We start from the raw sequence: 25,825 nt of genomic DNA, 5'->3' as shown, positions 1-25,825 counted from the left end.
TCAGTGTGCATGCGGGGTGTTGGCTCATTTCATATAATAACAGGAGCTGAGACAGCAGGACTTCTTAATTGTTATTCTTTTTTATGATCAAGAGCAAGCCAGGAAGGCTTTGTGTGTACCTGGGTAAGTAAATTAACTGCAATTGTGTTTTGCAGTTGTCGTGTAGGAGACATTCTGAACACTTTCACCATCACAGAATGTGGGGGGATTTTTTTCAGCAGGGATGCAACAGTGTGTGCTTAATTCTGCTCATTGCATTTTTTTCCTCCTTGTGTTATTTCAAGAATGTAGTCATGCTCCTGCTACTTGGCTGCCCAAAGAACTGTAGGATTAATGTTCATATTAAGTCACAAGTTAGTATTGTAAATATGATTCTTTATCCTGAGACAATATTTCCCACTATCTCCTTAACTGGACAAAAGTATAAGGGCAAGAGAGGAAATAATTTTAAAAGCTGATGCAGTATTAAAGTAAGCTGATTAAGAAACACCACCACAAAAAAAAAAAAACCAAGAGCCTCCCCCCAAAACACCCCAAAGTGAAGTTTCCCAAAATGCTTTTGACATGAAGCTAATTAAAATCCACAAAGAAAGTGCCATGAATAGTCTCTGTGGTAAAGCTAGCAGCTATTCTGAGATTCTGAAGTTGGCTCTGAATCTACACATGAGTAACAGTACCTTGTGTGTGTGACTGACATGTATAGTTTTACAGCAGTCTCAGCTATTTAATGTAAATTAGCTCTCAGATTTAGTAATTCACACTTCCAAAATAGTTAGAATAATCACATTGCCTTTTCATAACAAGCATTTCACTATGAGACAGCTTTTTGGGGCATTTTGAGTACCTCTTCAGCTTTTTCTGAAGTTGTCCTGGTGGCCAGATGTGCTTTCTAAGGCTGAAGGATTTTCAGGTATCGCTTTCACAGGGTTCTTGAACTACAAGTCTTGTCATTCTGATGTACTTTAATTGACGTGTGATGACTCTCCTTAATCTACTAATGCTTTTGTCTAATATAATTTTGATCTCTGACAAAATTTTAAAATAAAATTATACTATCTATTGCTAGCTAAACAAAACCAGAGGGATTTCATGCCTTTTTTTTTTTTTTTTTAAATAATCAAATGTGGTTTTACTCTTTTTAAGCTACCCACTGTAACACTTGCTAAGAGTGTGTAGCTTATGAAATTCTTAAGTTGTGTTAAAGCAACTTGATTGCATTACTGGCATTCTGATCTCCTTGTGCACCTTTTGGTTTGCTATTCAAAACATTTGCTAAAACTGTTAAAATGACAGTAGAAATGTAGCGAGGTGTGTTTTTTTGATTTTTTTTTTGTTGTTGTTGGTTTTGTTTGCTTATTGTTTTGGTTTCTTTTTCTTTGTTGACAAAGGGATGCTTCAGTGACAAATAATGAGAAATTACTCTCAACAATGGTGTATTTAATCTCGTATGTATGAGATATGTTTGCAAGGTATTTTGCTGCCCTCTATTGGTAGAGCGTTTGTATTGTAAGCAAAGTGCTTAGCTTTGTTCCTGCCAAAAAAGTCTGGGTTTTTTCCTTTTATTTCCTGAAGAAATGGAAAATGAGGATTCTTCTACAAAAAAAGTGAAGTGTGAAATACTGAGTCGCTCAATATTTATGAAATAATGAGTACTTTTTCATTCAGCTCTTGTGTGGATGAAAGTTGTTCTCACTGTCTTTCATCCAGATCTTATTAGGTAGCCAGCACAGTTTGACAGTGTTCATTGCCAATTGAAATAGTTTTTGCTTCAGATTAAGTTTGAACACCTATAGATGCATTTTGTTATGACACAAACCCTTCTGGGCCAGGCTGAACACCTGGAATACTTCCCTCTGCTGCTCTCCCACCCTCTGGGCATCTCTTGGTTGAACAGCTTCTGCATGATGCTATTTCTGTTTTCTAAATGATTTCCCATGGTTGGTTTTTTTTTTTTTTCCTGTGAGCTTTTTCCTGCTCTTTCTTTGAATCCCCCTGGCAAGGAGTTCCATAGCTCATCTGCTTGGTGTGCAGAGGTGCTATTTCCTTTTGAGCTTTGCTCTCATTAGTTGCATTGAGTCTTTCCTCCCAGCTGTTGTAAAGGGATGTCCTCATCACTGAGGATTTTGTACAGCTCCAGTTGTCTTTCCCAGAATGCAGAATTCCAGCTTTTAAAATTATTTTAAATGGAAAGTGTTTGGTACATTTGATCACAGTGTTGTCGCTCTTCGAATCTTTTCAGTTCTTCTGTTCTCCCTGTTTTGAGATGGGAGCAGGGATGCAGGGATTGTGAGGCAGGATGGTGCTATTTCTGTACTGCTCTGTAATCCTTTCTTGATGTCTAGCATCTGGTTGATGTTTTGGAACAGAACACATCAGCGAATTGTTGCAGAACTGCCTGTTGTAACCCTAATATCTCACCTCTGAGCCAACAGGCAACTCAAAGTCCAGCACTTTGTGTATGAATTTAGCAGATATTTCCCTCTCTCTCCCTTGCTTCACTTCAGCTGAGTTTTAGTTGCCAATTTTATTCCCAGGTTAGGTGGAATTAGAAGATCCATCAGTAGTTCTTCATAATCGGCCATCATCCTTGCTATCCTAAATATCTTAACATTACTAAGGAGCTTTATGAGGAGCACCTTGCTGCTTCTTTTCCAGGTTGCTTATGAAAATATGAAATGGCAGAGCTCTTGGGATGGCTTATTGCAAAACAGCCTTGGCAATGCTGCCCTTGTGTGAGGAGTGACCTATATTGAGCTTCTATTTCTGTAAAGAAATGAAGAACTTAAGCAAAAGAAATTTTCTGGCAGTTGCTTGATGTGTTGTTAAACCCAGGGAATTGATACCTTCCAGTATTATAAACTAAATATAACGTGAAATGTTTATGATCCCAAATGCCATATCTCCATTTTAGTTTTAGGATGAACAGAGTGTACATTTCTAGGTAGAATATGCTCACTTCTGGCAAATGAATGCAAAAGAATGACGAAAATAAACAAAGCTGCTTTGGAGTCTGTCAGTGTTGTTTTCTGCTCTGAACAGCCTTTTAGCTACAAACATGTGCATCCACCTCTCCTTTCCAAAAAAAAAAAAAAGAGAAAAAAAAAAAAAAAAAAAAAAAAAAAAAAGAATTTTAACATGACCAAGTTGAAGTTAGCCTTGATGAAAACCCTGTTTTCCTCTAATAATAGATTTCATCTGGGGGGGGGAAAAGAGCACATAGTAAAATTAGTTTTGTACAGCACAAGCAAAAATGTAACGTCAAAAATATTTTTAATACGTCTTGGAGCTTAAATTTCTGTGGTTTATATTATATTCTCTTAATATTTTTATAAATCCTCTACTGGTTCCAAATATGTATGGGTCAATCACCAGAGTTTTTAGTGGACTTCAGAGGCTAAAAATCAGGCATTTAACAAGCTGAGTTTCAGCTCTAATTTCATAGTGACTGCTCTTACAGCTTTGTTATATGGCTGAGGGAAGAACTGGTAGAGGAGCAGAACTGATTTTTTGCTTCTGATGGGTAAATGAGTTGAGTAGTGAAAAAAGTCCTTTTGTTGTGCATAACTGGAACTTACTTGGTTAAAGCAATTATGAAATTTCAATATTCATAATTTTTTTTTGTTTCTAAAGGAAAAGCAGTGGTCTGAAAACCGGATGGACTTCAGTAACAGTAGTTCATGGGCTGGAGTTTGCAGTTATGCTGCTGTTTTCTGGGCATGAAAAGGAGTGAAACAGCTGAAGTTCCTTTCCAGAATTCAGTCCTTACGACTCTACACATACATATTATTGTCAATGACTGTCCAAATTAAATTGCCCAGTGGTGTAGTATAGAAAGCACACATCTGGTAGCTTGAGGTGTCAAAATTCAGGTCTTCTTTCTGCTTTCTAGTTAAGAGCTGACTGTGCTTTGTATTTGTTGAGAAGCTGTCATCAGTTTGCATCTGAAACATGGCAGAAAAAATGGCTTTGTGCTTTATAGACAAGATTTTCTTTCTAACTGTCAGGATTGTTTTTGGAAACAAGAATTCAAATAGAGAACAACAACTAGCAACATTTTCAGTGTTGTGTACTTACAGGAACATACTGGCCACAGCTGGGAGGAAGATGTGCCTAATTTTCATTTTAGCAGTTAGTTATCCCCAAGAGATGAAAAAGCTTTGAAAATCAAAAAGCTGTATTTTATTTAAAAGAGATATCTTTTTAAAAGCCCTAAAAAACCCTCAAGAAAATGTAAAACAAGTTGAGAAGAAAGGATCAAAAAGGTGGTATATAGCTTTTCCCACTGTATTTTTTTTTTCAGGAAAGTCCTTTCAGCCAACCCAGTGGCTTTGGCAGAGAATTTTGCAAGGTTTCTTCTTACCCTTAGGATATTTCCACTGCCTGGCTTTTACTTGTTTTCCTCCTCTTCACGTCTTCCCCCTCTCTACTTTGCTTTGCAAAGACTCCCATGAGCTGGAAACCCTGCCAGCTCCCTGCAGTGTTTCCTTGGCTGCTGCACCCTGGATTTTTTTGACTCTGTCCAGTTTTCCTGTGCCTTCAGGGTGTTCCCATGTTGTTGCCAGTTCAGCTGTGTGTGCGTGTTACTATGCAAGTGGAGATGGACACATGTGCATTTTGATTCTTATGTAAAATTTGGATAAATTCTACCGGATTAGTTAATCCGAAAACCATCATTTATTTGGAGGTGTGTTTTTTTTTTTTTTAATGAGTATTTTTGTTGCTTCTATTTCACTGTACTTCTATTCACTGCTTGGAGTATAAAATACCATGCAAAGAACAAATGTAACTCCATATCCCAAACTGGGAAGATTGTATCAGGTAGTAAATTAGCAGCATCAGCTTTCTATTCTTACCTCTTGAAGGCTGTCTCTCAGAATGTTCAATTAGTTAAGAGGAAATCGGATATGTGATTCTTTTTACTGTAAACATAATAAACTATTATCCAGCTCAGAAAAATGACATGCTAGAATTAAGACTTCCATGCAGGTACAAATGCTGTGCTTTTGTTCTCGCTGCTGCTGAGATTGTTGATCAGTTTATCTCCTTGTCCTTTTAACAGTTGCTCGATGTTTTTGGTTCTCGCCTTGCAGCTTAGTCTCTTTCCTTTTCTCACGATTGTAGACAGTTGCAAGAGCAGCAGAGGCAGAAGGAGCTGGAACGGGAGAGGCTGGATCGTGAACGGATGGAACGGGAGAGGCTGGAGAGAGAGAGGCTAGAAAGGGAAAGACTGGAAAGAGAGCGCCTGGAGCAGGAGCAACTGGAGAGGGAACGGCAAGAGAGGGAACGGCAGGAGCGCCTGGAGAGGGAGAGACAAGAGAAGGAGAGGCAGGACCGGGAGAGACTCGAACGACTTGAACGGGAGAGGCAAGAAAGAGAACGGCAAGAACAGTTGGAAAGGGAACAGTTGGAATGGGAAAGAGAGAGAAGAATTTCAAATGCTGGTAAGAATTCTAAAACCCAAGCGTGTTCAACCACCAGGCTGCTCTTTATGTGTTTGGGTGATGGAGTGTGAGAGAGCCAACAAAGGGCAGTGAGTACAGTTGTGTAACAGCAGTCAGTATTTCAGGCTTTGTTTTGCTGGAATTCCTTCCCCTTTTTTTATGGCAAGAAGTCCAAGAGCTTTGACTTTCCTGTCATAATTTTCCATTAATTCTGAATTAAATTTTTTTGCACTATTTGCTCACTCTGTTGCCATACTCTGATTGCATGGAAGAACTTGAATCATTTTGGGCACCTCCAACATTGGTTAAAGTGTGATGAGTTAAACTTTCTAAATATCTTATCGTGGTTTGCTCTATTCAACAAATGTATTGTCGCTGCATAAGTCATAAAAAAACCCTAAAGGTACCAGGTTGAGTGTGTTAACATAGAAGGTATGTTCCTATAAAAGGCAAAGTAATAGTGTGAGAAATGCTTTTCAGTATGAAGTCTTGCTTAATTTATCATTGTGGTAACATTTCAGTGAAATGTGTTGTATGTATTTGTAGATAAGATAATGCACTGCCTGCGGAAATGTATCCAGTGATAACTGAAAGCTTTCTCATTTTGGTAATATAATGGAACGTTAGTCAAGTGCTTGGTTGTTCTTCAGTCTCAAACTCAATTTACATAAGTCAGCTCATGGTGAAAGTCAAGGAATACTGTGTAAGTCATTTTAGAGCAGAGGATTTTATTGGTAGTTTTATTCCCAGTGCTTTCAATATTTGCTATGGAGCTTTTTCTGGGGAATAGAGAGATGACACTTGCTGCCTATGGTTAGAGTTTTATTAATGGAGTTGAAACAAACGTTAAGATCACTACACTTGCTTGCAGTTTGCAACCAAACAGGAAGATAAAAGCTGGTAAAAGACTGATTGCTCAACCCTGTATCTAATCCATCTCACAGATGGGATTGGAGAAAACCTTCTCTAGAACATACTTGTAAATTCAAATGTTGGCACAAAACGAGTTGGTAAAATTTAAAAGCAGCTGTTGATAATACGTAAAACTTTCCTAACAGTATTTTCACTTGTGCCTAATCCTCTGGTACTAACTGTAGTCTACATTTTTACATTTTGTTTGAATGCTGGTTTTGTTGCTTCATTAGCTCCCTTTTTCTCTTTCTCCTTTTTTTATCCTGCCTTTGCTGCTGCTTTCCATCTTCTGTCCAGCTCCATCTTTCGACAACTCCCCGTATAGCACTCCACTTCCTGAATACTCCAGTTGCCAGCCTCCTTCAGCACCTCCTCCATCATATGCAAAAGCAGTCTCAGCACCAATGGCAGAGGCCACACCGGAGTACGCTGTAGTGACTTCTGCACCACCGACCTCCACTCCCCCTACACCGCCTCTAAGGCACTCTGCATCACGTTTTGCTACATCCTTAGGCTCAGCTTTCCACCCCGTTCTCCCCCATTACGCTACGGTTCCACGTCCGCTGAGCAAAAGTTCTCGGCCCCCTTCTCCCGTCAGTGCCGTGGCGACTTTGCCTCCCAGCACAAAGCCCATTGCCTGGTCCGCGCCCAGTTTTGCCCCCCTGCCCCCATCTCCTCCAGTAATGATAAGCAGTCCACCAGGCAAAGCTACTGGCCCGAGACCTGTCCTCCCAGTGTCGGCTTCCAATCCGGTGACCCAAATGTCCACGTCTCCCACGGCTCCTAACGGGCTTCCTGAAAACCTGGCTTATCCGGTTCCTTCACCTTCTACCTCAGGTCCAACGCCGCCTCTGCCACCTCCTCCCCCCCCACTGCCTTCCTTTCCACCTCTGTCACTCTCTGGACCTCAAGCTTCTCCTTCTCCCAACTCCCCGAATGCCTCGACTCCCTCATCCAAGCCTAGTGTTCTCCCTTCTCCCTCTGCAGCTACCCCTGCCTCTGTTGAGAACTCTCTAAACTCTGTGCTGGGAGACTCCTCTGCTTCTGAGCCAGTCTTGCAGGCAGCCTCTCAGCCGGTTGAACCTCCGACCCAGCAGGGTAAGGCTTTCTGTTATTGCTACTAATGCGCTAAGCAGGGCTGCAGGCAGAGCCCGTGGGTGTCAGAGCTCCTAACTGCCCCCAGGAATTAATGCAGTGCTTCCAAAGCTGCAGTGATCCTAATGCCACAGCCAACCACCCTTTGGAAGACTGGGGTAAGGGAAATGGACAAGCTCTGTGCCTAGGAGCTGATGTTCTGTGACATGTCATGAGTAAAATTCTAATTTCTTAAGAACTCACTGTTGTCAAATTCTTGCTTGGTAAATCCTGCTCTGTTGGTTTATTTGGAAAGTGGTGTTACCAGGCAGCATCATTAGTTTCCTAATGGCAGCCAACACAGAAGAACATTTGTGTTGCTTTGGACAGGTAAATGACCTTTAGTGAGGAAGAATTTAAATTTAGAAAGTAGTATGTGACACCTACAGCATTTCTTTCTGGACAGTGGTTGTATTTTGATACACGGCTGTGTGCACATACATATATGTGTGTATGTCTATAGAGAGAGAGGTCTTTCTGCAGTATTTTACTGGTGTAGCTGGTAAACTTTGGACAAAAAGTTTGATTAAGCAGGTGACACTTAATGAACGCTCCACTAGTATGATAGAAATGCGTCTTACACAGGCATAAATGTCCTTGTTAACCTGAGTCCTGTTTTTATATTGATTTAATAGATAGAGGTTGATTTAATAGGTGTAGGTCTTTGTACAGAACTCTGCAGTAGCTCTAAAGGTGTGGGTAGAGGGGCTCCTGGGCGATAAGCAGCCTGCGGCTTCATCACACATAAGCCATGCAGAATAGATCCTGTTTATATCCTCCTGCCTTAAATGAAGATCTGAGCTGCTTTGGGATGGAGTGGGAAGAAAATGAATGGCCTCAGTTCTAGTATGGAATAAAAGTGTGTGCTTGGACAGTGAGTGATGCCAAGAGGGTTTAACAGGCTTTTAAATTTCTGCAGTGATTAGCAGAGTAGGAAACCAGAAAGACCTGTATGTGAAATTCCTGCCTTTAGAGATTGTTTAAGGTAGTTGGGCAGCATTTTTCCTGCCTTATGGCAGTTTGGGTGAGACAGGGGTAGGATCTGTGGAGGGGTACAGCTGTTGTCTAAGTCACAATTTCTTAAACTCTTCCTGTAACAATAACATGGTGATCATCAGAATATTCTATTTTCAAAGTACACTTTGGATAGCAATGTGAATAGAAAGCAGTAAAAGAATGATAGATAAAAAATAGATGAGCTTCTTCCCATCAGCTTGAAATATGTCAGTCTTCTAACTCACTAATTAGTGTTTGTATTAAATTATAAAAGTTGATTGCTGGAATTATTTTAAAGGAAAGATTTACATACAGCTTAGAAATTAGCATTAGAACTCAAACAGTTCAGGGGTTCAGATGTTTGGGTGATGTGTTAGTGCTTGTTCATACAGTGAGCTGTCACTCTGTTTAGCACCATGTGGGCACACCCTGTGTTCCTCCTGCTACGATGCTCATGCCTGACCTGACTCTTTGCCTGTTTCCTGGTGTAAAGTTGTTCTTGGTTGCAGCACAGAACCTGACTGGAGGGGTTTCATGTAAATGTCTCTGGAACTGGCTGATCTCTCACAGCATACTGTGTAATACACTTAGTACATTGAATAAGAATATTTCTCTCCTGCTGAAATTCAGTGTTTTCTTGCCCAGTATCTTACCAGTTTTAATGTTTCATACCCTGAGCAAAAGAGCCACCATTTCAGTGAAAGGAAGGCCTTTGTTTTCGAAATCCTTAACGTATTCTGTTTGCTTTCTCTTTGACACTAGGTGTTGTCCAAGGACCCCCTGCACCTCCTCCTCCACCTCCCCTGCCCCCTGGCCCAGCTCAGTCTTCAGTAGCAGCCCCACCTCCTCCTGGCCCACCACCACCTCCTCCACTCCCACCTTCGGGGCCTCCGCCGCCGCCACCGCCGCCTCCTCCCCTGCCCAGCCAAGTTCCTCCCGTTCCCCTGCCACCTCCTGCTCCCCCCCTCCCAGCCTCTGGATTTTCAGCGGGATTCGTGTCCGAGGATAATCGCCCTCTAACTGGACTAGCAGCTGCACTTGCTGGAGCCAAACTTAGGAAAGTCTCACGGGTAAATAGAACTCGGCTTTCTTTTTCCAATCCCTGTCCCTGGTTCTAACCTTTGTTCAAGGTTGATAGCAGTATCAAGACATCTGGGCTAGGCTTAATTCATTGTGAAAAAAGCATTACAGGATGTGCTGCCAGCCCATCCCATTCTTTATGCAGTTGTGTCTTCCTTGCATGTGAACTTTGCTGGTTTCATGAAGTCAGCTCTCGTTCTTTTGGCACATCTGCTGTCTTTTTGTGCACTCTGAAGGGTGAAGACTCCTCCAGTTCAAGTGGAGGAGGAGGAGGCTCTGCTTCATCTAAAACAGATGGTGGCCGTGGAAATGGACCCCTTCCCTTGGGAGGCAGTGGGTTGATGGAAGAAATGAGTGCCCTGCTGGCCAGGAGGTGAGGAGCTGTTCCTGCTCTGCTCCAGCTGCTTAGTCATCACACAGGTGGGATTTGGGGTGCCTGCTTGCAGCTGGCTGAGGCTCAAATAGACAGCGGCTCATGGTTGCTTTGGGAACCTGATCATGTTTTGTGAATAGCCATTTTTATTTGAGTGTAATCCAGTACTTCTGTGTAAGCCTTTGTGCAGCAGTAGGGGAGGGCATGCAGACTTCAAATTGCTCAGTTGCTTTGGCAGGAGAGCTTTGCCTTTGAAGGTATTTTGGAAGTCCTACTTAAAACACTAATTTTCAATGATCTGTCTATGAGGCTGTGTAAGCCTTTAATTGCAGTAAACAGCATTCTTCCATCTTAAAGCCATGATGAGCTGGGTAACTTTTGTCTCTGCTTACAGGAGAAGAATTGCTGAAAAGGGATCAACAGAAGCAGAGCAGAAAGAAGATAAAGCTGTGAGTTGAGAAATTTTATCTAATTCACATTACTCAGTACAAGGATTATTAGAGAGATTCCAGTGGTGTACAAGGGATGATTTATAATTTACTGTATACAGTACTTTATGTGTGTATACTATATACACACATATAATCACTATTTTGTTAAGTGCTTGCACATTTTCTACATACAGTTGAGCAGAACCATTTTAAATATATATAAAAAGTGAAATAAATATTTAAACTGTTTTCTTGTGAATCTAACAGATTATAAAGATTTTTTTTTCCACCTCCCTTTTTTCTCTCTATTCCTTCTCTTCTGCCTTTTAATCAGGAAGAATCAGAGTCTTCATCTTCTAAGGTTTCTTCGACAAGCACACCTGGTAAGTAGCTCAGGTTTGTGAACTCTGGGATACAGTAATGCTGGAATCTAGTGACAAGTCTCAATCAGCTCTGCTGAATTTGGGAGCCTGCCTCTTCTCCCATGATTTCAGCCTGGGATTTTGCTGTAGAATGAGTCCTGGTTCATAAGATGGTGGATAAAAAGAACATAACTGAACGCAGAATCTAAGTGCAGAGTGTTGAAATTCTTTGCCCATGATCCCTCTGCTGAAGAGGCAGAGTTTGGAACTGTGTAGCCAACATCTCTGCTGCAGTCAGGCAGTAAGGAAAACTTACACATTCTGCAGTTGGCCAAGAGGTATTGTCAGCATGCAGATGTATTCATACTGTAAATTACTGTCTATCAAGAGACACTCAAGACTTTCTTTTCCTGTTCTTTAGTAGTACCTTGTTGTACCCTCAGTTTCCCCGGTACCCTCAGTTTTCTCAGTGCATACCTGTAAAAGGGGGAAGGATGTGCTGTATAACCTGCAGTTTGTCATCCCAAAAGGCAGTGGAAGCAGAAGGGAAGTAACTGGATAATGAATATACCAGAATTCAGTCTGTTCCAGCTTCCTCTCTTGATTGCTTGCCCATGTGTACACTTCTCCTGTAGATGATTCAACCACTTGATGATGTGCAGGCCTTAAGGTTGAAAACCACTGCTGTAGTGTGAGCAAAACTCAGGTGACACCTGGCTGGGGAATAAAACAGAGTGCTAGGAGTTGTGTGTCCAGATGAAATAGCTGGCAAACTTAGTACTGAGGTATAGGCACTTGTCTAGAGAAGTTAGACTGCAAGGCAAGAAACGACATCACACAGACCGAGTTTTTCACACCCCCCACCCCCCTTTTTTTTTTTCTCTTCGGAGTCTGCTTCATTCTGTTCTACACATTCTGTTAAACAGAAAGGATATTAGCCTTAGGGAAAGGACTGCTTTTGGAACACTTCTAATAATATAGGCCCAAAAGAGGGAAATTAAAACCAGTGGAAGTTGTTCCTTTAATTGGTGATGATAAATGAGTTTGATTAGCTCATCAAACCTGTTTAAAATGTCAAATGCATTCAGAATTTGACCATTTCCTTCCAGCTGAGAAATTTTGCTTCATTCCTTGATGTGAGATGCTCTGGTAATGCTGAGCCTCATCACTGGAACAGGTCTTTAAAGTGTTTTAAGAGGAATGCTTGGCATCCTTGAGCAAGCTGCAGCCATAGCAAAGTTTCTCAATTTTGTAGATACAGCTAAAATCCTGTTAAAATAACTCCTGTAGCAGGACATGTCCTGAAGACTGGTGAATAAAATTAAATTTAAGGCTTATTACTAGCATAAGCAGCTTGTACTTGGCTGGGTCACAGACTGTGCTGGCAGACTTCTGCAATTTAGATATTCTCAGTATCCAGCTGCATGCCAGGGAATTTTCTGGTCAGTATGAGACTCCAAAGGGGCCTTTCTGCCTCTCTGCTTGCCCACCTTAGCAGAGCTGAGCAATATGAAAGAAAGGAACAGACCAAACAAACTCCAAATCTGAAATGAAAACTGATAAGATCAGTGGCACACTGAAGTCCTGAGTAAGTAATGATGGCAAATAATAACAATCCACGCTACAGAAAGACTGTTCTAACTTGTGCAGATTGTAAGGAATGAAAACAAATGCCTTGTTGCTGAAAGATACTCTGGTTGTGTCAGGTTGTATCATACCTGCTGTCACTTCACTGGGATTCGCACTGAATTAATTTTATATCATTAACAGTTTAGGAAAACTCCTTTAGCTTCAAAACCCCTTCCTCAGGTATTTGAAGCTGACTGGCTGCAGTTCCAGAATTCCGTGTTTCACAACTGAAGCAATCCGATACATAAAGTATGGGCAGACCTCCTCCCAGCTGGATTAAGAATCAAATGGCCTTTACAGTGTCTGGGAGACCAGTGAGCCTTTAAGATGCTCTCACAACTTGATGCATTCACAGATGAATGCAACAGGAGGTAGCTTAACATGAAAGAACTAAAGCAATGCAGTAAAACCAGCAAAACACCAAGCAGCGGACTTGAGTTGCCAGGTGCTTGAAGTTTCCTCACATAAATGACACAATGAAGAGAAAAAGACAGTTTTTAATCTCCTCACTCTGTTTTCCAGAACTAACAAGAAAGCCTTGGGAAAGGACAAATACAGTGAATGGAAGCAAATCCCCTGTTATCTCCAGGTACTCCCCTTTTGTACCAGCCGTCTTTTCCTTGCATTTGCTGTTGTTGCACGTGCTGCTGAAGATACTGGACTAAATCAGTAAAGAACACCTTCATACTGTTAAAATCAAAATGTATGCATTTAAAATTGCTGCTGTGAAACTGCTTTTGGCAGTTTTAGGTAGGAATGAAGAGTTACTGTTGGAGGATGCTAATAAGTGAAATTTTTGACAGTAAAATCAAAAGCAATACCCAAAAAAGTTTCTTTAGCAATTGCTGGTGTATAACCTGAATTAATAGGGTGTATATTTGCCTACAGCAAAGTTTAATTCTTTATTTGAAGTCTGAAATTTCCTGCAAGGGGAAACCAAACTCAGTGCTGCAGTTCATATATTCAGTAGTAAATCTAGTGAATAGATGTTCTCTTTTCTATTTCTTTGCTAGTAATAGAATGGCTATCTGGATATTTAAGCCATCTTGGTAAGATTTGATTCTGTGACAATTTTCAGTAGCTGTCTTGTACCAATCTAAGAAAGTCCATTCTAAAGGAGCATAGAACTATTGTACATCCTTCAGTGCATCAGTCTGTCTTTGGTAATTTGTCAGCTGAACTTTGGTAGGCAGGGAGTGTTTTGGTAGGCAGTTCAGTAAGTGAAATGGCTGCTTCAGCAATTTTTTGGAGGTATATTTAATTGTTGTTTACTTTAAGCAGAAGGCTTGTGGTTCATTTAGAATTCCTGTATATTGTGTATACAGAGGTTAAAGGGCTCTGACCCCTGATAATCTGAGAAAGTTACCTGAATTTCTTGAGAAAAAACAAAAGAACGTGTTCAACTTGGGAATGCTGTGTTTGAAATTACTTGAATTCTCCTCAAAATTTGGCTGTTGGAAAGAGCTATACAAGATTGGGTGATCAGGGTATTAAAAACAATTGTTCTCTAAGTGGCCTCACTTATAGTTGAGGTTGCCATTGAGGTCTTCAGTTCTAAAATGCAACACTAAACACTCTCAGTATCTTTGTCTGTCTTTCAGAGTAAATCCAGGAGTTTCAGGTGTCTGCAGCCTTGGTTCTGGTTGCTTTGTTTTTTGTCAAAAAGCAAGGTGCCATTTGTGGTGATGTTCTCTCTGCTCCACTGTCAGTGTAACAGAATACTGCATTGCCTTTGGCCTTGACTCTGCCCTGCCCTCTTCCCCCTCCTCCCCAGTAGGTGTGACCTGCTTTAGCCAAGGTCTTGTGCTTGATCTGCTTCAAAATGTGGCGTTGAGGGGAAACTTGTCACAGAAATAATTGGTGTAAGGAATCCTAAAGAGCATTGTAGAGTTTGTATTGTGTAAGACAGCTGCTGACCTGGCCCTTTGGCTACAGATACTTTCCTCAAATTGCTTATCCAGAGGCTAAAGGGATTAATAAGTAGGGCAAGTGTCTATTATCAGACTCTTTTGGGGAGTCTGGAATGTTCTGAAGTCTTGATTCTACCTGTCCCCACAGCCGTGGGTTCTTGTAAACTCTTTCATGCATCCAGTTTTATTGATCTTTTTCCAGCTGGTGAAATTCAGGGGTTGCTGAGGTCTGTTTAAAAATGTTTTCTGACCTAGAGGAGTACAGAGGATTTTTGAGGTTTCTCTTAGAAGTATTGAGACTCTCTCTCCATCAAGCTTTTGTCTTCATTCCTCCAGTGGAAAACGCTGATAGAATTTAACTTGATGTGAGCTTCCCTGGGTATATACTCTAAATGTACTTCCAAAAGAAGAATTCTGTGTTTATTTAATGTCAATATTCTTTTCCAGTGCTGTCATAACCTGCTGGAAGGTGCCATAGCATGTACTTTAGGCCTGCTGGTACAATTTTTTAGTCAGTGTTGACGGGTTGCTCTGCCAGGATGAGGAAAATTTCATAGCAAGAGAAGGTGTTAGAAGAAGTAGCTCTTGAATATCATTGCATTTTTCTTCATTCTACACATTTGCCAAGTCTCTCTCAGCAAGCAGCTTGTTAAAGTAGCTTTCTTTGAGTGAGTTAGTCAAGGGGAGCTGCTGTTTGAAACACTAATATTGTATTTGCCAGAGGGGGATCTCTCACCTGGTGGAGAACCTGCTCCCAACCTCTGCAGGGAGGATATGAGTCACTTACAGGGATTAAGCAAAGCAGATTTAAGAAACTGCCAAGTCAGCAAAATGTTCTCTTCATAGCTTCCCCAGAGGTAGACAATGCAGTTGTTGTTATTCAGAATGAATGTTCTAAGTATTTTAAAATAAGTTAGTGTCCTGTCTAACATCAGGCCTTTTCTTTTTGTAGCAAACTGAAAAGACTTAAGCTGTGGGCTTTTTAGTACTTCCTGAAACATGCAAGTAGAACTCTTGAATCTAGTGAAACCCCTTGGTGTTTAAGGTGCTAAAACTGAACAAAATTAAGACCTGTTATAGCTTTTTAAGGTAGTGTTTCTCCCCCTAATAGACGGGAATCTCCATGGAAAAATCTGCTTGCTTCTGAAAACAGGTTCTATGATTCATTAAACAGGTATCATCCTGTTGGGATTTGAGACTTCCTAATAACCCCTTTGACCAGATCAGGGTTGGACTTTTTCTACATGGGTTGGTAATCACCACGTGCACCAGGTTCCACTTCACATTTTGTTTGTCCAGTTGAGCCCATTTTTGGACTGGTTAAAAGCAGATGGTGTCAAAGGCAAATTGAGATGGCTTAAGAACCAGGTATGAATTCATATTAAGTACTGGTTTTCTGGCAGTCTCCACCTGCAGAGGTACAAATTCCTGTTGAGTATGCCAGTATTCAGTGAACCATTTGCAGTGTTTTGAGAAGCAGGTTTTCAAAACTGTAAGTTTATATACAGAGGAACAGGAATTAATTTTCCAGGTGAGTTTTCACACCTGCTTTTTGATTAAAGATTTTTTAAAACATAAATTAATGCTTCTGTTTGGAACACATTCACAAGTTAGTTAACATTATGTGTATTTTTTTACTGGAGATTTAAGTTTCACTCTCTAGTAGTCATAAAGTACTGACATTGAAACCCTTCAGGTGATGAGAGCTTTCCAGAGGTAAATGTGTTACAGAGCCCCTCAGAATTACTGAGTCAAATTCCAGCTTTGTTTTTCATGAAGGCACTCATTGTGGTGATTACTTAAGCTTTTTGTATGAAAAGTTCCCCTTTTAGCTACTTGTCTTGGGTGGTGTATTCTGCATGTTGGCATGAATAAAATCTTTACTTTGCATGCTTGATTTAAGGTGTGTTAGGGACTGTCAGGATTGCCTCACTGTCCTGTTAGGCAATGCTATGAAAAACCACACGGGAGAGCTCTTTAGCCATCTTGGGATCGAATGGCTGGGAAGTTTTATTCACTAAATTCCAATAGTTAATGTTTTTTTTAACGGCAACTACATCCAAGCTGAAAAAGGAAAAAAATAGCATAATTTGGGGAGGAAGACAGCTAGACTTTCCTGAGATTAGAAATGGTCTATTTTGCTAATTACAGTATTTCAATATTTGAATTAAGAATGTCTCGTATTTCGGAATGCAAAAAGGGAAAGCATCCTCAAGACTGAGGGGCAGAGTTTATAAAGAAGCTTTCCTGTGGAGATTTTTGACAGCAGCAGTAGATAGTTATGATGGGCAAAGCTGACTTTTTATTCTAAGGGTATGAAGAAAAAGAAGCAGTCAGTTTGTGTAGAGCTTTTCTTTGAAGTAGTTTTATTAACACATTAAACTTCACAACTAATTTTTTAAAAAGTATTAAAGTATGCTGTGGGTTGGGTTTTTCCATTAAGGCAGGCACTAGGTGCCTGTTACCAGTTGCCAGGAGCTGCATTTAAGAGGATTTTTTTCAGTCATGTTGGGTAAATGCTGTCATGCCATAGTGTGTGGGAACAGAGCTGTACTCAGTGGAAATGATCAGAATCTATAGATGAACAATCTGAAAAACTCAGCTGTTCTGCCTGGAGTAAGTCAGGGCTCACAATTCCTGGTGTAAACTGCAAGTAACTCTTAAATACCAGATACCTGATGAAACAGCAGTTGCCAAAGATCTCAGCTGATGAATGTTTTTGAGCAAGGCATTCTTCCATACTGAACTAAGCACTGTAACACATCAAGAGTTTTGTAAAAGATCCTAAGCTGTGGTTTGCCTTCATAGCATTAGTGCACACAGTGGGTTCTCTGGTGGTTGCAAGGTGAATTCTATTTTCCAGCTTCTTTCACTATCAAGTTATTCAATATTTCATCTTCTGTCTTACTCAGTGGACTGTGTGTTTAATTTTGGTGTGTTTCAAGCAATAGTAATTAGCAATTTCTCTCTGGGAACTTACATTTAGACCGTGAGGACTTAAGTCTTTACAGCTGTGACAATTGAGGTTTGTGATCCCAAGGGAAGAACAAGTTTCAAACCAACATTTTCATGTGTGCATCCTTTTCTGTTGGGAGTCACATTTTGAGTGTTCTCCTTTGGTTAGCAAGTCAGAAAATAGTCCTGTCAGGTTGTAAAAGTCATCAAGACAGTCGAGTGTGAGGTTGATTCAGCTCTCATTGAACAAAACCAGTGTAATAGGATAATTTCTTCATGGATAAACTCCTGTCTTGTAAGGGCAGACACATCAAAGCTCAAGGTAGTGATTTTGTCAGACAAACTAAGAAATACAGTCTTTTTTTAGTTCCTGCCCAGCTTCCACTGCAGTAAATAAAGCTGCACCTTCAGGCAACAAATGCAGTGCTAAATGAATTCCTCCTATGTAGGAATTTTGAAAGGACACACTGAGTTTAGGCCAGGCTTTTTTGTTCAGTGATGCCACATACAAGGGCAATGAAATAGGATCCAGCTTAGTCTACTTACACCCTGCCCTCCCTTAAAGTTACCGTACTGTGATGATTCTAAAACTGGGGAAACCTCTTGGCATGAACTGTCAGGAATTCTACCAACAGTTTCTTTTTGGCTTGAAGTTTCATAGGTAATGGAGGGAGAATGCTAGCCAAGACGTAAAATGTATGTAAGAACAGCAGAACATTCCTCCCTCCTTGGAGAACTGTTTTGGTATTCATGCTGTGAGCATGTCTGTCTCTGCTCATAGCTGTAGTGAGTCCATGAGTCTGAATTGCCCCTTCTAAGAGAGAGGGGATCAGGAAGGAAATGGGAAGGCAGAAAACCTACTTCTTTTGGAATTTGTGTTAAAAAGACAAGGTGATCTGGGTCAGCAAGTTTTTGATGTCTAAAAGAGAATATTGCATAAGCAAACATCAAACATGACGTAGTCCAAAACATTAGAACTTCCTCTCAAGTATCACCTGGTAAATCTTGCTGCTGTTACAGTATTTGCTTTCAGTAGCTTTAGAAAGCAACTGATGGAATAATTCAGGTTGCAAAGGAGTTGCTTGAGTCTGTCAGCTGTTGAAAATCCCCCAGGGTGATTGCTCAGCATTCATAGTCAGCATCAACGTGCAGTCATTAGTTAGTGGGAGTACTTCCATGCGAGAGCCTCTATTGAATGAGTAAGCAGTTGAGAAAGGAAGGTACTTGACATTTGAAGGCATTCAGCTTTTCATGCCCATTATGAAGAAATCAGAAACCACTGACAGTGAAATCTGTCTTTTGCTTTGAAAGTTCTTGTTTTGAACTAATAACTCTTATGGTAATTAATATTTCCAGTGTGTGGAAAACATTCTTGGTTGTTGCTTTCTATTCTGTGTGGTATTTTGGGTCTGCTTGATTTTTCCCACCCTCCCACTCCCAACATTATTTTTTTTCCATTCTGATTTATTACTATGTTTTTGATAGACAAATGTCAGCAATTTTGATGGGGGAGTCCTATGTATCCTGTAACAATGAGCAACCAGTAACTCATGGATGTGTTTTTGTGCTGCAGACCAAAATCTACACCAACAGGACAGCCCAGTGCCAACGGAGTACAGTCAGAAGGTCTAGATTATGACAGATTGAAGCAGGTATGTGTATGATGCTTTGAAAAAGATGGCTCTGTAAGTTGGATGTGAGGACTTGCAGCTGTCCAATACCACCTTCTGACTGTTTTGTTAGCCAGTTCCAAACTTAATGATTTAGTGACACTAGTCTTTATTTTTGCCCAGGCATGTGTCAGTATTCTTAGAAGCTGGAGCTGTGGGATGGTGGCTTAGACAGCCCCATTAGTTTCTCACAGAGTCCCTTCTTTTGCATTAGGCAGCACACACAGGATGGTGTTGACATTATAGATGGAACTGGGAAATTAGTTTGCCTGGAAAACCTTTCCTTCTCTTCTCTGTACCCGAACACACAACAAGCCCTCAGGGCAGCTCTAGCAGAACAAGTATGACCATGCTTTAATATCAGATGTGAGCACCCGTGGTCACTAGTTTGGTGGTGGAAGAGCATCCAGAGATGTTGCCTTCTGTGTAGTTATCCAGCCCAAGAGCAGAGGAGTCCTGTGGGAATTGTGGAGTTGGAGGTGAAGGATCTTCAAGTGGTGTTTGGATCAATGGGCCCATCCCCAAGGCGGGAGGGAGACTCTGGTGCAGGCTCCAGCTCAGTGGGTGGTTCTAGAGCCACTTTCACTTTGGTAGTAACTTTTAGTTGCTTCTAGAATGTGTCCCCACATAGTGGTTGGCTTTAGATTGGGTTATGGATCAGTTCTGGTTGGTTCTGGATTGGGTCCTGGATCCACAGGCAGTTCTAGAGTGGCTTCTGGCCTGGTGAGTGGTTCTGAAGGAGCTTAGAGGAAAGGATGGAAAAAGCAGCAAGCAGGGACAGCACTTCATGCTGTTGCCTTCATTCCCTCACATCCCACTGGGACTGGGACCTTGATACCTTGATTACCCTTTTTTCTTTTGTTTTTTTTTCTTGGAGTACTTCATTGGCTTGTGGTGTTTCGTTAGCTCCTCCTTTTGCATTCCACATCACATTTCACCTGTAGCAAAGCTTTCTTACTCTTATCCCTTCCCCTTATAAATTCCACAGGAATCGATTTGTGGGACTTCTAGGGATGGTTTTTTCTTCATTGTACCTGCACTTAATAATGTTCTAGGGATGCCTTAGGTTTTGAGGATTAACTTGGAAGCTGAGAGATGGGTTTCAGAAGGGTTAAGGATTAATGGGAAGGATTGTAGTGGGAGAATTCTGGATTTCTCTCCACAGATGTTTACAGGTGGCAAAACTGATTTGTTTGCTAATCTCTTATTTATGCTGTGACACATTGCAGGACATTTTAGATGAAATGAGGAAGGAGTTAACGAAATTAAAGGAAGAACTCATTGATGGTAAGTATTGTTCTTTGCACTGCTGCTGCTCAGTTTTAGAGTAGCTTGCAGGTGCTTTAAAATGTAAATACAATGTGTTGGTAGCCTGAGAGTGATTCGTTGGTAAAAGTGGCTTTCTTCTCAGTCTGGTGGCAAACCACTGGTGCCAGAGCTGTTCCAACTGATGTGCTTCAGTGATTTCTCTCCTGGGGGCTTTGTTTCAGTAGAACATTGACACCAAGTAGGGTCTTTTAAGAGTGGTTGAAGTGATGCCACATTTGAGTGATTTGAAGTTATCCTTAGTGTCATGTGGTGGTAGGTGGGTTATTTTGAAATAATCCAGAGCTGTTGAGGTACGTATTTCAAAACTAGTAATACTCAGAGTAGAACTGGGCTTCCAGCCTTCAGTCACCTCTTTGATCTGTAACACAAGAGTCAAAGAAAATAATTCTCATGGTTTTCATTTTTATTTTAACAGAAGTTATTTTCCTGTGTACTCTTCTGTAGTTAAGGGAAGTCATTGAGAAAGCATAATCTAAAAGGTCCACCTGTGAGGAATTAAACAGAGCTCTCTGTATGATTTACTTACCTTGGTGGGCCTTTTTGGTTTTAATTGGCTTAATGGAATGTACCAAAATAAAGTATAGGGAGGGAAAAAAGTCATATTAATCTAATACCACTGCTGATAAAATACTGAATGTCATCAAGTGATGTAGAAATATCTGGCTGGTTTGGGACTACAGAGAATGTAGTCCTTTTCCCTGTGTTTTTTTGTGCTGTGTTCTACCACAGCCTTTCAGAACAGTGCAGTGCAAACAGGGCCCCGAGGCTGCTCTTAAACAAAGAAAATTAAAATAAATGAGCCCCCACATATGCTCCTTGCTAATCCCAGCAGTGCTGGTTATCACCAGGTAAGGCCACAGGCTTGCTGGAGGTGGGAACTAAAAATTAAGATTTTTAACATGAAGTTTACAGGAAGAAAAAGGGTAGTGCCTGGTGGATAATGCCACTTGTCTGAAGCCACAGGGGGCTGCCTCAGCTGTTGGTTATTCACGTTGTCAGAGCAGGGTGAGCTTTGGGGGGTCAGTTGTGTGTTCCAGCTTCCTGCACTGACTCTGATCTGCTAACACTCTCTCTCTCTCTCTCTCTCTCTCTCTCTCTCTCTGCAGCTATCAGGCAGGAACTCAGCAAGTCCAATACTGCATAGAAAGACTCGTACTAAGCCGATGTGACTCTTTAACTTGATATAAAACTGACTACGTTTTGTGAGCTGTTAGAAGAAAACGGAGACAGACAGACAGACACTTGGAAGGAGGGAGAAACAACCTATTCTGAAAAGCTTCAGACATCACTCTGGTGATAATGCTATTCCCCTCCTAGTTTGCAGCTTTTTTCTGACCTTTACAGCAGGGTGGAAAAGACTCTTAAAGTTACTGTAATGATTATGCAGAAATTCCTACATCTATCAGACGAGATCACAGTGCTTTGAAGTCTACTCATGTCAAGATAAAATTGCACATGTTTCAGAATTTGTTGTTAAGACAAAAAAAAAAAACAGGGAAAAGCTTGGGAAGGCTTTTCAGAGAGGTTTTCTTTATTAATGAAGGAGTTAGCAAGTTATACTGTTGTACTTCAAATGTATCTCAGGTTTGTCTTCCTATCATATCTGGTATTTCCACGAGTAATTTAAGAGATCAGATGTGTAGAGGTTTGGTTCACAAAACAAGGAGCAATTAGAGATGCGTGCTTTTAAAGGGCAATATTTGTAAGTAAGGATGACCTAGACGGTGATGACATATCAAGATTTTGGAATTTTATGATAGGAAGCCTCTCTAGTTAGCCTTCATGCAATTTTCTAGGAAAACAAAAAAAAAAAAAAAAGCAAATACAGTCCAGAGTTTAAAGATGTAGATGCCTTCCTACATTGTTACGATGCTTTACCAAATCTAAGACTTCTACATAATGCGAGTCAGCAGTCAAATGTAAATCATTAGTATGTTGTAGATTTACAGTAGATTTTGGGGCTTTTTTTAGACTTATGCATGTGGACATTTTGTAATGTAACACAACACAGCCAGCTTTTTAATTAAAAGAAAACTTGCATGTCACAGAGTAGCCTTTTCATTTGTAAGGCTTAATTTATGCCCAGAAAGATGTGGGAAGAGGGAGGGGGAAGGTGACACATTTTTATTACTTTCTACACTTTTTCTTCATCTTACATGCATGTGTAATAATGAGGAAAACATGACTTTTATCAGTAACCATGTTAATGGAACCAGGTACTTGATCCTTTTGTATCTTTTTTCAGTTTTCTATTTGAAATTCAGTAATACTTCCAGTAATGGTTCTGAAACTCCCAGGTGAACTGAACTCGTTTCTCGGCGAGAGAGAAAACGTTGTGGGCATCTGAGTTGCTGAGGATGCCCCTGTGTAAGTGCGTTGTCCTTCACCTTTTCACCATGACCCTCTGCTTCACTCTTTTCCAAGACTCCTTTTTTTGGTTGGTTAATGAAACAGAACAGCAGTAGTTACCTGAGAACGATCAGGTCACAGTAAATGTCCCCTTCTCCTCCTAGTTTGTCTGCCACCCTCCTTTCCAAAAAAAACCACAAAACCGACAAAAAACCCCCACAGCTCCACGCGACACAAACCCTGAAAAACAGCAATGATATGCCATTGGTTTTGCTCAGCAATTTGAGAATCATTTTTCAGGGAGGTGATACCTCTCTCTTTCCCAGGGTTTTCAATCTTATTTTTTTAATTTTGTTCCTTAATGTGGTAAAGTTCAGTGGCATAGAAATTCTGCAAATTGGCTCTGTAGTGCTTTGGACAAAGAATATGGATCAAAATCTTCCCTTTTCCTTTGCACTGTCCATTTTTCCAAGCAGTGTTTGCTTTGGGATCTGTGCTGATCCAGAAGAAAAGTTTACTTAGAACTTGAGAGATTTGCTTACAAGTACCCAACAGCTCCGTTCATGGGACAGATGCTTTCAGTAACAGACTGTCTTGAGTGCTGAACACCAGAGCAGAACAGCACTTAGCAGCTTCAGAAAGGCTTCAATAAGAAATTTTTCTCCCATTCAAACATTTCCTGATTTTATAGGTTCAGATTCTTAGGGAAGATGACAGTGGAAATATTGCCTAACTCCATTTATTAATTTTTTTTTTTATTAAAGAGGAGAAACAACATCACTTTTCTGCATGCATTTATTGAAGGCATTAAAAAGAAAAAAATCCATAGTCAGTTTGTCAAGTACTGTTTTTCTCAAAACAAGAGGAGGCATTTTCATCTTTGTTGATGTAGCTTTTTGTTTTACACGGACTTTTTGAGCAGTAAGGATGTTTACCCTTGTCAGAAATCACGTTTGATTCGTTTCTAGGAGGGTTCAGGAGTCACACAGTGGAATAGCATGGATGGCTAAAAGTGGTCCAAAATTAAAGGCTGAACATCTAGATTGTGCAAGGAACTGGCTTATGCACTAAACGTTTTGTGCCTTGGTCTACAATTAACATGATTTCTGTTTAAAAGAAAAAGGAACAGATGTTGTCTTTTTGTGCTGCTTCTACATACATATTTTCTGTAATCCCAACCTGCAGAACTGGTTCTTTCCAGAAAATCAGATTGAATTAAAGATTACTGTAGACATTTCCTGACCTACTGACAGTTGCACCGTTTCCAGAGATTTCAGTATTGCAAATGAACTGCAGAAGCTACGATTATTTTGCTTACTGGTGACTAAGTTCTTTAAAAACCATATTGTGGTGGTTCTGTGCTTTTGTACAATGGATGTCTTAAGCTGAGGGCAGTTTAAGGGATCCTTCCTAATGCCAGGAGGGCGTTGCTTTCCTCAACACTGTGATCTGACCTGTGATAAACCTGCACTATAGACAAGTGGCTACCAAGTCAACTGCAAACCAACTGAATGTAAAACCCTTAGTGCTGGTGCTGAAATCTCTTCAGACAGTCATAATGATTTCCAGTTCGTTGTTTTAAAGTTATCAAGTGTCAATCAAAGACTGAAGCTGTTCACTAATGAATGTTGACTTTTCATGCATTTAGGTTTACCTTCTTTTTAGTTTCTCAGTTCATTCTCTGCTATTTTTATCATACTGTGTCATTTTAAATTTCTTACATGCTAACGTTTTGTTTGAGCGAATGAAATAAAATTGCAATATATACACGTTGCCACCATTTATTTCTGGAACCTCACAGAAGACTCTGAGATTCACTACTCAAATTCCCCAAATTTTTCGTGACTGTGTCCATTCCGTACTCCTTGATTCCACCTCTCCTTTCTGTTCCTCCATCAGAAGATCCAGTAGAGAACAGTGAAGACTTACCTTATAAAGAATGGAACTGCAGGGACTGTGTGCATTCATGAATGGTAACTGTACATAAAATTAATTTCAAATGTATGATGTGGTTTACATTCTCACATGGTATATACACATTTTGGTCTCTGTATCCACAGAGAACATGGGAGAGAGAAGGAAGGACTGGGGGGGAAATAATTGTGGTCAGTCTGACTTCTTCTCTTGCTGCTTTTATGTTGATGACTTATTTTCAATACTGGTAATAAAGCAAACCTACCATGGCAGATCAGTAGAGGTTTCTGTACAGTAAGGACAGTTCTGCTCAATTTATCTTACAGCAAAATACTGAGCAGAGCTGTTCAAATGTCCTTGACTTGGCATCCTGAAGCTGTACTTTGTTGCTGCTGCTGTTTGGCAAACCTTGGTCCCAGTGCCAAGTTTGGCACCAACCTTAATGAGTTATAAAGGTTTGGGGTTTTTAAAAAGAATTATCACTAGATTCTAAAATGGTCTGCTGTTCTTGGGGCAGGGTTTAGGCACCAAGTGTAATAAATATTTCTGATTTAAATGTCTGAACAGTGTTACCAACTATGTCCATTGGTGTCAAGAGATGGACAATGTCTCCTTTTTAAAGTTGTATATTAAAAGGCAGATGGGAGATGGTCTGTGGCTGGTCAAACGGGGGGTTGTCATGGGCTCTTCTGAAAATGTTTAATTGGGCTGAGTTCCAGTGATGAATATTATGTGCCAATGTCTTCTACATCTAGTCATACTAAGCTTGCAAAATCAAGAAGACTCCCTCAGTTTTCAGTAGGTGAACAAGATGGGAAGCAAGAAAAAATTTTCCGAAACTGACTTTTTACCGAAGACTTGACAATTCCTTTTGAAGCTGTAAATTTCCTTGATTCTGTAGGCTGTTGCTGGGCAGGAGGTGGTGGAGAGCAGGTGCAAAGGGAAAAGTCAGTGATTTTGGAGGAACTGGGGCCAGTTCAGAGTTCTTGAAGAACAGTCTAAAGATCACTTAATTTGTCTTAGGGCGTGATTTTGGGAAATGAGGATTCTTTTGCATGCTACCTGGGAGTCTTAAGGGAGAGAGAAGTAAAGTAGTATGTTAAATCAATACTGTCACAACCTGTATGTACACATTCAGAAGAGTGTGTTTTAAAGTCAGCCTGTATGAGGGCCTAACAGGAATTAATATTTATTTTAAAACCTTGGAAATGGTCACCTGTTGAAATTGATACGTCAGGAGATATATTCAAGTCAGTCTAGGTTTATAATCTTAGTAAAAAACATGTGCAATAGAAATTGGTGTAATTGTCCAAGATGTGGCAGAAATGGTGTAGTTCTGG

General features: G+C 40.5%; 1 protein-coding gene across 7 annotated transcripts in view; it reads left to right on the top strand.

Annotated features, from left to right (window-relative positions):
• Positions 1–24,459, top strand: part of ENAH (ENAH actin regulator) — a 90,713-nt gene extending 66,254 nt beyond the window's left edge. For 2 of the 7 annotated variants that reach the window (XM_082276960.1, XM_082276962.1), the window contains 11 exons: positions 5,122–5,441; positions 6,651–7,451; positions 9,246–9,553; positions 9,800–9,936; positions 10,331–10,385; positions 10,702–10,750; positions 12,881–12,947; positions 15,380–15,442; positions 18,797–18,875; positions 20,123–20,180; positions 21,329–24,459. In XM_082276960.1, the coding sequence (XP_082133086.1) occupies positions 5,122–5,441; positions 6,651–7,451; positions 9,246–9,553; positions 9,800–9,936; positions 10,331–10,385; positions 10,702–10,750; positions 12,881–12,947; positions 15,380–15,442; positions 18,797–18,875; positions 20,123–20,180; positions 21,329–21,366 (1,975 nt within the window). In that variant the 3' untranslated portion in view covers positions 21,367–24,459. The remainder of the gene's footprint in view (positions 1–5,121; positions 5,442–6,650; positions 7,452–9,245; positions 9,554–9,799; positions 9,937–10,330; positions 10,386–10,701; positions 10,751–12,880; positions 12,948–15,379; positions 15,443–18,796; positions 18,876–20,122; positions 20,181–21,328) is intronic. The other 5 variants (XM_082276963.1, XM_082276965.1, XM_082276964.1 and 2 more) reach the window with 5 other exon arrangements.
• Positions 24,460–25,825: the final 1,366 nt, after the last annotated feature.

Source organism: Coloeus monedula, assembly GCF_965178545.1.
Source record: "Coloeus monedula genome assembly, chromosome: 2".
NCBI lineage: Eukaryota > Metazoa > Chordata > Aves > Passeriformes > Corvidae > Coloeus > Coloeus monedula.
This window is presented reverse-complemented; position numbering and strand designations above follow the sequence as displayed.